This window comes from Anarhichas minor, unplaced genomic scaffold, assembly GCF_050575085.1.
Source record: "Anarhichas minor isolate MPS153535 unplaced genomic scaffold, ASM5057508v1 ptg000136l, whole genome shotgun sequence".
Lineage (NCBI taxonomy): Eukaryota > Metazoa > Chordata > Actinopteri > Perciformes > Anarhichadidae > Anarhichas > Anarhichas minor.
Window position 1 is genome coordinate 12,313,265 of NW_027466582.1, and position 12,978 is coordinate 12,326,242.

The following is a 12,978-nucleotide window of genomic DNA, read 5'->3' on the forward strand; positions in this document are numbered from 1 at the left end:
TGTCACACAAATATTACAAATCAAACTTTGATGAGCACTTTTCAGTTTCCTCTCCTACCTCAGCTTTTGCCTGCCGGTCCTGATTTTTCATCATTTTGATGGCCACGGTCTTCCTGTCGGCGATCCTCCAGCACTTAGCAACTGTGCCGAAGGTGCCCTGCCCCAGGACAGACTCCACCAGGTACTCGGAGAAACTAGAACGGAGCAAGGCTCCAACAACTACCGAGTTACGATGGGATGGACGGTTGGACATATTTGAAGCCAACAGATGAGACACCTGCTGCCAGGAACTCAAAGCTGAGAGGAATGCAGACGGGGACACAACATTTAGTCACAATGTAACACTATAACAATAACATTTTGATAAAAGAAATGAAAATTATGATGTGAGAACAATTACTAAAGTAAAGATACTTACCGAGTGCTGCAGCTGATGTCCTTGGGATTTGTCGGGATTTTCTCCGCAAAACGTTGGAAATAAGTGCGTAAATCACAAGTTCGGACAGATACGAGTCTGTACACGAGTATGATTGAAATTCAAAAAGGTAAAAGTTTCAAGGTTGGGATAACTCTTGTCTTGCTGCTTCTCTCTCTGAATCTCTGAAGGCACTAATCACTGATACTGGTTGACCTCAGTATGCCCATTCTGTTCCAGCATTCTACAGGGCATTCTAAGTTCTTCAGTATGTTCTATGGAACCTTTGTGTTCTCTTAACACTTTTGTGTTCCGTGTTTCAGAGCCACAACTTGCCGTTGATCACAATTACATGGTCTGAATGAACCATAATGGTTAAATAAAGGTTATTATGATATTATTGTATTATAAGCCAGACTGATGCATATTCAGTGAAGGGTCGTTGGTGGATGCAACTCTTTACTCGTACAGAACACACAAACTTTAATACCATGATTTTTAACAGCCGTTCCAGACACATACTATAAATATCTTTAATGTAATGGTAAGCCGCCTTTTCTTTTACTCGAAGCATTAAGTAATAAAATAGTCCAAAGTGGAAGTAACAATTTAACAATATTTATTTAATCTCAGCTATTTTCAAACAAAAGATTCTCAAACAAAGTGGGAGAGGATGGGACACATGTAGTCGTGCCAAACAAATAGAAATCAATATAACAAAACTAGGCCTGGCTAACTACCTCTGAAAACAAAACAAACAAAATGGCCGCTTCTCTAAACTTTACCAAAACAAATACAGAGGGGGCACCGACCAATAAACCTAGTTAACAGATCTGTGAAGTTGAAGCTTAAAATCTGCACATACAATATTAATATTTCTAAAAATGATGCACAAATCACATTTGTAAATCTTATTTTTCATTTGTAGATCATGCAATACACATGTGTGACCATTTTGAGATCACTGTTGCTCCATAGCATTTAACATTGTGCCATTGCCAACACACACCATGTGCAGACATATGCTCATGCAAACCGCGTGGAGGTGTGCATGTCTCAGACGACAGTCTAAATGAATTATGCGCTACACATTTCTGCTCTATATTTAAAAAAATTAAATTAAATTCTGCAGTCAAGCATGTTTTGCTCTGCAGTACACTGGCATGGATCACAGACTCCAAGATTTATATGGTGTTCCTATAACAAATTGGATTTTCTTGGCATAGTTTGTATGCGTATTGCTTTAGAGCAGCTTCAAATAATAGAATTAGCCGTGTGTGTAAGGCTGAGGCCTCCACCTCAGCAGAAGCGCTGAGAAATGGGAAGAGGACGAAGCTGTAGCCTCTCTAACGTCCATCATCCTATCTGATAAGACAGAGCGGACACAGGCAAGATGTGCGAGTGTGAAGAGCTAGAAAGGACTGTGTGTGTGTGTGTGTGTCGCTGTGAAAGAGAAGTGCAGAGACCAGGTGAAGTGAAACATTAACTTCAGCCATGATTTCTTCCTCTAAGCTCATGACAGTTGTTTTCACCCTGCATCCTGTACTTGTCAAATTTGATGCAAACTTTAAATGACTTAAGCTCTCACGCCACAAAAGCCTCCGGAGACAGCGACGAGATAAGGCGGGCACTTTTTCTTGGGAATAGATTTCACGGAGGTCAGATCTTCATTCCTCAGACAGACCGAATAGCTATGGGTCAATAAGAAGACAGGACACGAGCTAAATTCAATAAGCATTTAAGTGTTTCGCAATACTTCAGCGGCAGTCTGTGACGAGGTAAATCTACCTCCTTACAAGGGCTGGAAATCATTTCCAGATCCATCGAGCTCGCAGCTGTCAAGGTCAGATGTACACAGCAAATAGAAAACGGGGTTTCTGAGATGTTGGTGGGCTTACTGAGAAAGTAAAGATGAGCAAATTATTAGCAAAATGACAGAATCATGTTTTCCCAAAGTGAGACATCCCTAAATCCTATCTTGTCAGAAATGTAATTTAAATGGGATCAGTAATCTAAACAATGGATCATTTCTTAGCAGCAAGAAAATTGGGTTTTGAATTGATTGACTACTTGATCCTCCCCTTATCATTACTATAAGGTGCCTTTGAGCAAGGCTCTTAGCAACCAACTGCACCAACAGAGCTCTCCATTAACTGTATAGCAAGGTGATCCTGTAAAAGAGCTTTCATACACCGCAAATTAAAACAAAAACGAACTTCAAATCTTAAAAGGGCCTAAATCCTTATGATAACAATGTCTCCTAATGACAATGTGAAAACACTGTGACAGTTTCAGCTCATCGTTTTGCTGTCCGGTCCATAACTTTACTGCTTAGGTTCATTCTCATAACATGGTTTTCAGCAACAACAAAAAAATACTATTATTACATTTATCATCAAGTAGACTCAAACACAGTACCAATTAAAAGATATAGTTTCTCCATAACTGCTGAATAATACAAAACTGTTGCTAACAAGTTCGCCGTATCGACTCAATGATACATCAGTGTTGTGTTCACAGCTTATTTATGTTGCCTCCAAGTGACCAAAAAGATCATATATTGCAGGTTCAAGTTTTTCCTCTATAACATTGAATATTCACTTCTAAATAGGCAAATAGCTTTGTTTTTATTATAAAGTATCTGCTGTCCAACTTTCATCAGATTGCGATTCAAATGTTGCCACGGTCTGATCGGTGCACGAAAGTAAGTGACATCATCTTTTTGATTTCCAACTGAGACCCGTCGGCTTCAAACTAGCAGAAAGCAAAACATATGAAATATTTTCTCATATGAAACAACCAAGACTGTTCAAACTGTGGTAGAAACGAATGTGTTCATCTAGGATCCCTTTACATTCAGCAAGGGGCTGATTGAGAAAATACACATTCCTTAAATTGGATTAATAAAGGCTACAAACAACGCTAACTGCTCTTAAGAACAAAACCAGTATGGCCACAGAGCCGATAACAAATTCAACCATGTAGGCGTTAAATGAAAATGAACCAAGTGACCCAGGGCAGTGATTTTCAACCGCTGCGCCGCGGCACACCAGTGTGCTGTGAGAGATCGCCAGGTGTGCCGTGGGAAAATGTCCAATTTCACTTAATGAGTCCAATAAAATATTATTTAGTTGTTGTTGCAAATGCTTTGCCATTGTTGAGCGTCTGAGCTGCGATATAGTGGCTGGCTAAGTAATGAATACTCTCCCATGCCAGTGGGTGGTAGTAGGTATACGCAGTAATAATCGTGTTCATTTAGGACAGTAGAATGAAATGACGTGCGGGAGAGGTTGCGGAGAAATATTTGAAAAGTAAAAATGCTGACTCTGAAGTGGGCCCTGGACAAAATAAACCAGATGAAAAGCCTCGTAAGGATCAACACATTGAGAGACTTGTCATTAAATTGTCAGCATATATCCGGCCCTCGGTACGACGGCCCGCCAGAAAATATCATATGTTTATCATAACTGGCCCGCCACACCACAGAGCTCCGGGACGAAAAGTGGCGATGTGAGCTGGCTTTATGTGCGACATAACGAAGCATCTCACTGCGCTAAACCTCCAGCTCCAGGGACGTGTGATCACAGACATGTGTGATGCAGTAAAAGTCTCCATGTGTTCCCGACTGCGCATTTTGCTGATAAACTGCGCGCACTTGGCACAGAGATCACTGGGCGATTTACCGACTTTGCAGCTCAGAAATTTAAATGTGAACTGCTCAGCAATGCGTTTGCAGTTGACGTGGAAAGAGCACCTGTGGAGCTGATAGACCTCCAGTGTACCGCCTACATGCTGCTCTGCATGTTTGGGAGCACATACCTGTGTGAGCAGCTTTTCTCTGTGATGAAGATGAACACAAACCCACACAGGAGTGGTCTCACTGATGCACCTTCACTCCATCTTGAGGGTTTCCACAGAACCTAACCCCAGACATTAATGAACTGGCAGCCAAGAAAAGATGCCAAACATCTGGCTCTGGTATGCATAAAATAATGTAGCCTACCTAAACATGTATTCTTTTTGCACTTTGTCCAATATCCCTTCTATCCTGTTTATTAAATGGTGACTCTATTTGGCCCTCAACGTAGTCACAATTTCTTATTTTGGTCCTCTCTGTGATTGAGTTTGACACATATATGGCACATATGCTGTATTATGCTAAAAGGTGTCATTTTGTAACGTTTTTGGTTGTTGGTGTGCCGCGGGATCTTTTTAATGTAAAAAAATGTGCCGCGGCTCAGAAAAGGTTGAAAAACACTGACCTAGGGGACACTTAAACCGGCAAGAGGCTCACGTCTGCACCTCTTTCAGTCCTCTGTTGATTAATGAAGGTAATTATGTGAGTTGAGAGTCATTCACTCTGCTGCTCTTCTTAATATAATTAAAATTAAAGTTTCAGATTTCAGATTATTATGATGCAAACTGAAAGGCATTATATTGCAGAGTAAGTGCATTTAGAGACAATCATTTAAATGAGGAATGGACTTTGATTGTATAAGGTTTATTTATTTAAATAAGTCGATTGTTTTCAAGGCAAAATAATTCATAGGCCAAGTAGAAACATATCGGTAACTTATATCCTGTTACATTTCGATAGATGATTTTAGGAATGAACACATGGCCAAACCTAGCCGAAATGACAAAGAGCATTCACCACTTTCATCATTTATGGGTATTTTATAAGCTTTACAACACCAGTCCAAGGTTTAAGACGTAGAATAATGCAAAGATAAGACAGTCGTCTCTCTGGAAAACAAAAAGAGCACAGAATGATTTTCTCAATGCAAGAGAATAACTCCATGTTGATTTGGGGCCAAAACAAATTGTTCAGTATTTACTCTCGATTTGTTAATCTTCTTCTGAAGCTAGTTCTCACAAATCTTCAAACAAAGTCAAACCCCTTCACACATTAAACAGCAACAAAGAGTATTAGTGAAGAAAGAATCCTGCCCCCTTTACATCAAGGTTGTTTAAACGATGGGGGTGGCAGCAGACCTAATGCCCTTCAGCGCTCACGACTAGAGAGAGCAGGAACTGCCAAAGAACACACCGTTGCTTTGCCATCACAGCCTGCTCAATCAATACAGAGGAAATCCTTCCCATTCAATTGAAATCCATCGGAGGGAGGTTCACCAGAGGCCGCAGGCCAACGCTGCCTCTCTCTCTCTCTCTCTCTCTCTCTCTCTCGGTCTCTCTTTCCAGCTCTCATTGAAGAGGCAAACTTTGCAAGGGCGTCGACTAGCCCAATATAGTAAATGTTGCATGCTGGAATGATGACTGGAGGACTCTGAGATGGTGAAGATTTTCTTCAGTCCATGGTGCTCCTACAGTATAACTTCTACTTAGGCGTCTTGATATCAAACCATTTTTAAGAGGTTTTGGAAGCCGTGTCTCCAAGGTGATATTTTTGTATTCAAATCATACTGAACATTATCACCAAAAACTTTATTGTTACTGAATCTCATGTGATATGATCAAAAGCTCCAGAGCGGCCACTAAATGGACCTTTAGAGGCGAGATTGTTTAGTCAGCTGCTGTTTTCAAGGTAGAGAATGTAGTGTATTGTTTTAAGCCCACGGTGACCAGAAATCCACAAAAAATGTTTTTAAGATTCCAACATTTCAACGGTCAGGCTGATGATATTCATGTATTTTGATGAAACGCCCAAGAACAACCTTAAAGATGGTCAGACAAGTTTTGAACTTTTGTCAAACGTTTCTCTTACAAAAGGTTTCTTGTGGAAACTAAAACATCAATAACTTAAAGCATGAAGATAAATCTATCGTAAACAAACTAAAATACAATGACAAAGGATACAAACCACTATCTTTGGTGTCAAAATCAAACGCATTGTTCCCTCATCGCCTACATTTGAAGGGAAACAGTAGAAAACAGGATTGTCCATGGAGATAAATTATTAATATCAAACCATTGGGCCTCTTTCTTTTTATTTAAATGTGTCTAGTAAACCAGTTTAAACTCTTAAATGTTTTTTGTTTTTTTTTAAGAGAGAGGAAAACTTAAATAAATATTGCCGTACTATGTTCTTGGTTAGTTGTCCGACACAGTAACGTTTGTATTTCCTCCTCTTCATTTTCACCGACACTTGACTCCACTCTTCCAACCAATTACATCAGAGGAGCTCAACCAATCATCACAATCAACAAAAAAAAAAACAAGATTATACTCTTCATCACTTGATTTAAGATCAAAAACCTATTTCAACAACGATTCTCAACCATTCAGATTGTTCAACAAATGTGACTTCAATCTTCTCTGGCCGTCTATATGCATTACACAACTATTGGACGTACTCTATGTGTGATCAACAACTATGCCATCGGTTAAACCTGAAGTAATAAATGATCATAGATAAATAACAAGTTGTACCACATTATCACTAGATTTAGTGCAACTCTCAGAGACACCGTCTATCACTTTGACGTAGTAAGCTTAAGAAAATGCTGTATAGTACTGTGTGGTTTCAAGCACTTGATTTCTAAATGCTACTTTATCCCTATAAACATGGTGTTAAAGCGTCACTGGTCTTGTGCTGCCTCAACTCAAGCTGTTCCCCAGGTGTCGCTTAGTGCCAGGGGAGCAGAGCTGTATGTGCTGTAGAAGCATCATCAGGCTAAATTTAAACCCCCGTCTTGGTATGCAGAAGGCTTCCAAAACAACATAAACTCCAAATAAGCCCTGAGGAGCTACTGGCGGACTGCAAGCCTCAATCACCTGGTTTAAAAAAAAAAAAAAAAAAAAAAAAGGTACAATAGTGACAGCAGAGTTTAAATTAAACCTAATATCTGTAACAAGTGCAGAAAAAAAAAGTCAGGCCTTTAGTTTAACCTCACTTAGTGACTGTGGCTACACCTGCCTAGCTTTCTATTCTCAGCTGGAAACTTACCACAGTTGAGTCTCAGTCATTTTATAAACAATGGGTCTTTGATTTCAGACAGAAGTCAACAACGGCAGACTTCTAATTTATAGCCAATTAAACATAAAATCTATACGTAGGACTTTTTCTCCAAATCAGCAAAAACAATGTACCCTTTTCCCCCCATTCAACTCATAATTTCACAACAACTGTCGAACATTATCTTGGATGTGACGAGCCTGATAATTCCTGTCTGCACGCTCTTCAGTCTATGAGCTACGCATTTAGCAAGTATTTTAGCATCATGACATTGAAGTGGCTTGTTAAATTGGCCACTGGGTTCCTGCTTAAGTATCGAGGAGATACGTTTCTGGGAACCAGACAATTATACAAAAGGAGAAATTAAAAAAAATAAGAAACTATATTTGATATTGTCTAACTATATCAAAGGACTTTTGATTTCAATGGCTATAGCACTGATTCCTGGTGCTTTCCCTGATTCAAACACATTACAGCAGGAAAAGTGTTGTGTTTTTCATTTTTAAATCAACATCTTAACTCCTTATTCGCTGAATATCGCTCTCACCGATACCTCATGCAAACCTCTTCAGCATGTAGAGAAATCCAAAGCTTTGCATGCTGTTGCTAAGCTATGATAGGGCAATCACTATCTGTGGGAGAGCGGTTAGTTTAAGCTCCAAAACATAGAAATACTTATATTTCCAATACAGCGTGACAATCACCGGGTTGAACAGTATTCAGCCGACGATGACACGGTGGTTCTTCAGTGAAGAAGCAAGTTGATATTTCTTCTTTGTATTAAATCATTATTCCACACAGCAACACAACCAATAAGTAGCAATACAACAAATAACACAGGTGAACACTGAACACACATCATCATCCGATAGTCACATTAAGTGTTCTTCTAACACTGCAATTGGCGTACTGAGAAAATGACTTGCACATTTTCTGATTCCTGCATAAATAATATGAAAGCAAAGAATTCCAATGCGCTGCGAGTTGTTCTGCCACCAATTTAAACCTTTGCATCTCCATTATCAGCGTCAGTGTTGGTCTATAAAGTTACAGCAAGGCCTGCGGTCTTCATCTTGCAGTAGAGGTGTAACATTTTCCTCAGTTTCCTTTGACAGAGCTCCGCTTATCGCAGCCAGCTTTCCCCAACGTTACACATCAACAGCAAGGTGAGGCCGTGACCGTGCTGAAATTGAATCACAATGTCAGGACTTCTGTCAACACCCGACAGCCGTCTCCAATAGCAGGAGACTTTGACATTTTATTTCTTATAAACATCCGACTTGGAAAAAGTAGAAAACCCAACAACAGCTATAAATCCTACCACATTTTGTCCTGTAACTGTTTTCTTTCCAAAAAAAATGAAACAAATGCATTCAATTAAACAAAAAGACCTGCCAGTTGTACTCAGGCTTAGAACATAATGTTCAACAGATTGTATTGCATTTCAATTATCGCTCCCATTTTAGGGCTTTGTGTGAGGAAACGTTTCTCTCACCACTGAGGTTTGATAACAAGGTTCTGAGGAGCTCAGGGGAACCCCGCTCCTCTCAAACCACTGTTGTCATCAAATTACCAGGATGCCATTGTGACAGTCGAATCTGAGAGGCGTGGGTCAGCAGATCACTGGCATCACAAATAGTAGGAGCTGTTAAGGGTCCCGCCTGCCACTAACAACCAACCAAGCCTTCACAGGGATTATATATACATTAATAATACTGTGTATGTCAACATCTCAAAGCCCTGAGAGAGGAGTACACTGTTGTCAGGCGTTCAGCCAAATAGAAATCAATGAAGAACGTCACTTGTAAAAAGGACCAAACCAGCATCTACAGTTCATTTATGAGTCACATTTCATGAATATAGATTGGTTTTACTCGTCGTGAAGTATTACAGACTTAAAACTCGAGTTTTATTCTGTTAACGTTCACCAGGCAAGAGGGTCTAATGAGAGAAGATATCAAGTTGCATTATGGGAAATGAGGATCAAGGAACTAACCACTAAGTGCTGAAAGTCGGGATATCTTGGCCTCTGCTGTTACTGCTCAAAAGCCCCCAAACTTTATGGAAGTATTATGATAAATTGCTGGAATATCTCTGTTGTTTTGCATATGTCTCCTACAGTTTTAAGCAGCCATTGGCTTCCATTTATGTCTGTACGCAATCTGTCAGCGCACTGTAAAAACCTGTGCATCACATGCATGACCTTACTGAAACTATTTAACTTGCTGTACACTGTGATGGGTTACACAACTCAAACAACTTCCAAGAGCGGACTAGTACAGTAGGTTTTTCATATCGTACAAAAATGAATTCCATTAGCAAAACACTGCAAATCCACATTTCCAAATCACAGCCACATTGTTTGTATAATGGTTACCGATTTAAAAGTACGAGTGATTTGTAGCAAATTGGCTTAAACATGCAAAACCGCAGGTGTAGTCCTGAGATCTAAATCTCAATACATGTATTATTTAGATAGCGGAAAACAACAGATTTCAACCAGCGAATAACTTGAAAACAAACGGCTATGACAAAAGGAAAAGTTGCTTTATAAATCCATGGTGATTGAAAGTGGGGGCCCAGAGACATGGGGGTCCTGGACAAAGTTCAAGGTTGTCAAGTGTCAACAACGCTAGACATTATACCAATACAGGATATTTGACAATTCAAATCAAATGCAGTGCATGAAACTTGGCAAACATCCCTGCTGAGCATGTTGCAAGTGTCATAAATCATATTGCTCTTCATGCAAAACCCGAGTCACAAAGCTTCATAAGGCAAGAGAAGAATAAGGGTGCGAGAAAATATTCCCACCACCACAACATACAAGCTGTGATATCATTTACAAGGATAACTGCTCTGCATATCCACGTAGAGCAGCAGCAACGTAAGCGACCTGCGTCAAACAACTAAAATAGTAATAAGCAGAGGGTGGCTTGGGTGTGTGAGCACAACTTATCGAAACGCTTCTCTCCGAGGAGGAAAATATCTTTCTTGCACAAGACGTTCCCGAGAAAAACAAAACAGATCAGAAAGCGACATGGGGGGGGGGGGGGCGAGAAGGGGCATGTCTAACGAAATGGCAAGAGAGTGTGAAGTCATTTTAGCCCTTGCACCAGCAGACGGGTTGTCTCATTGAGGTCACCCACATCAAGAGTCCTGTCGACAGGTGTGCCCGGTGGCCGCGAGGCGCAGCGTGCAACCTGCGGCGATACTTCCATCATCAAATCACCATTCATGCATAAGCAAACTCAAAATGAACCACTGACGATGCATTTTCTTCCCAAAAACTTCCACAATAATCCAACTTGGATCGGGGCTTTACTTAATTGACGTGCAGTCTGCCGCCTCTGGGCGTTAATTGGCGAAAGGAAAAGGCGCACGCTATGAAGCGGCTCAGCAGCACGCACCCTGGAAACTGTCTTTACTTACAGTTCTCAAGAACTGGATCTCGTCTTCCCCTTCTCCGCCCTCAGCCATGGCTGTGAAGGAGCCTGCTCAGACTCTGGAAGCCACCACTGACTGCCGGCAGAAACGCGATCCTGTGCCTCTCAAGCCGATATTATCATACAGCTCATCCACAGCCATATAGGGCAGCCCGGCCAAGCCCCCCCTCCTCCCCCTCCCCACCCTCCTCCCTGCGCCCCGACGCTGCTCAGCAGCAGCAGTGCGGACGGACGGACCCGGGGCATCAGAGAACGAACCCCCGGTGGTGGTGATGCTGCTCAACCGGTGATGATGCTTAGGAGCTCAAATATTACCGCTGTACTTTAAAAAAAATGTTTTGTGGTGAAACCCCCTTTGCAAAAAAAATCGAGTCAGCAGTTTCGACGGCTCCCTGTCTGACAATGACGCATGGTGGTCAGATGAATGGCAGCAGTGGGGCCGAATATAAAGTCATGAATGCTCTCTGTTTTGCACCCACCTCACCCGTTCATACACCTGAAAACTACACACTTGCGATGCAATTTTAGTTCATGGTCATATATTTACATTGTTTGTTTTTGATCCTGGGAGGAAAAGCAACTCTCACAAAACTTGCTTGTTCGTTGCTTCCCAAGCATTGGCTACTTACTGTCATGCTTAAATGCATATTTCCCTACTTAAATTTGTGCTTAATCATCACTTCCTTATTTATTTACTTTACATGCTTCCTTTGCTTATTCATTTAGGAGAAAGTAAAGTGATAAACAGATCATTTGTATGGTTAAGTTGGCCCAAATGTCTGTTTTTATTGCACTGTATAAAAGTAATCAGTTCGGCTAGAAGTTATGTCATTTGAAATTAGCTATAAGAACTACCACTGAGTCTATTGTTAACCGTAAAGCCTCTAGTTACACAGAAACTAACTCCATTAGCTTGACTGTACAATGTAAAGACACATTGTTTCTCCTTTTTAATAAATTAAAAGCAGATTTATCAAGAGAGTTATAGTTTCAACTTCGAATCTCATACTGTAAAGGCCATCTAAAATATTTCACTCATACTAAAGGTCATGCATACGCAGTCCAGATTATGAACAGATAATCCATCCATCCATCCAAATGATCGAGCTTGATTGTATCGACCTTTAACGTCAGTTTCTACACAGAGCAAAGCCTAATAGTCATCTGTCAGGTGTCCATTTGTTCAATTCATATGGTCTCATTCAACGATCAGGGGACACACAAGAAGAATCAGCTCCAGATCGAGATTCCTGCTAGCACATCGCTGACATCTAGTGGACATATTCACTGTGTATACTTGCCAAACTACAGAAATCAAACCAGAATCTGAGTTTTTTGTTCATGTTTTACCATTTAAGAAATATTATGCAATAGAAATATGTCTGATTTAAAAAACAACAACAACAATATGAACAGAGGATGCTCATTTACAGCCTTTTTTTTTGAGTAACCCTAAACTAAAGTCAAATGGATTGCATGATTACGGGGAAATCCTCACTAAGCCCCGTCTGTTTGTTTACATGATCGCTACAGCACCTGACAATAGCCAAAGGATTAGGGGTAGTGAATCTTATCTGAGGAACCAATAGGAGTCTCTAGAATTCATTACGAGCAGCGCTGATTGGATGCAACCTGTTCTTCATGTCACTTCAGTGTGCAGGGAGCTGTCTTCTGTCACCTGAGGGTCGCTGCAGCAGAGGAGAAACCTGCTGCTGCACGGAGAGATGAGACAGTTACGAGTAAGTGAATGCTTCTAAACATTTACTGTTACGTTTTAAAAAACTTTCATATGATAAAGTTTCAAAAGAATGCGAGTATTAGCCTAATCTTTTTTTTTTAAAGCATAGCCAATAAGACATTTTCTAAAAAACTAGTTTTAGTACTTTGTTTTAGTTGTGTTTAGATGTGCTGAGATTGTTTAGTAACTCAAGGTGGATCATATTATGCTAAATAATTTGAATTTGCAAAATATACAGTAGAGTACAATATACCCAAATGTAGTAGAGTGGAAGTATTAATAAATATAGAATGGAAATTGTGATATCTAAGGATATTAGTTATTAAATGCAGAGACTTCAACTTCAGTAGAGCTGACTCATTGTTTTTATTCATGCATATGCACTCATTTAAAACAGGAGTGAAATGAACTTTGAATCTTTCTTTGTTAGGATTCATGTTGTTGTCCAGTGGTCTAACCGCTC

The 12,978-nt window shown here is 40.3% G+C and overlaps 1 protein-coding gene across 1 annotated transcript in view; it reads right to left on the minus strand.

Annotated features, from left to right (window-relative positions):
- ryr3 (ryanodine receptor 3) overlaps positions 1–10,919 on the minus strand; it is a 102,229-nt gene extending 91,310 nt beyond the window's left edge. Inside the window, 1 exon segment of the mRNA XM_076084058.1 lies at positions 10,764–10,919. Within this exon segment, the coding sequence (XP_075940173.1) occupies positions 10,764–10,919 (156 nt within the window).
- Between the last annotated feature and the right edge of the window lie 2,059 nt (positions 10,920–12,978).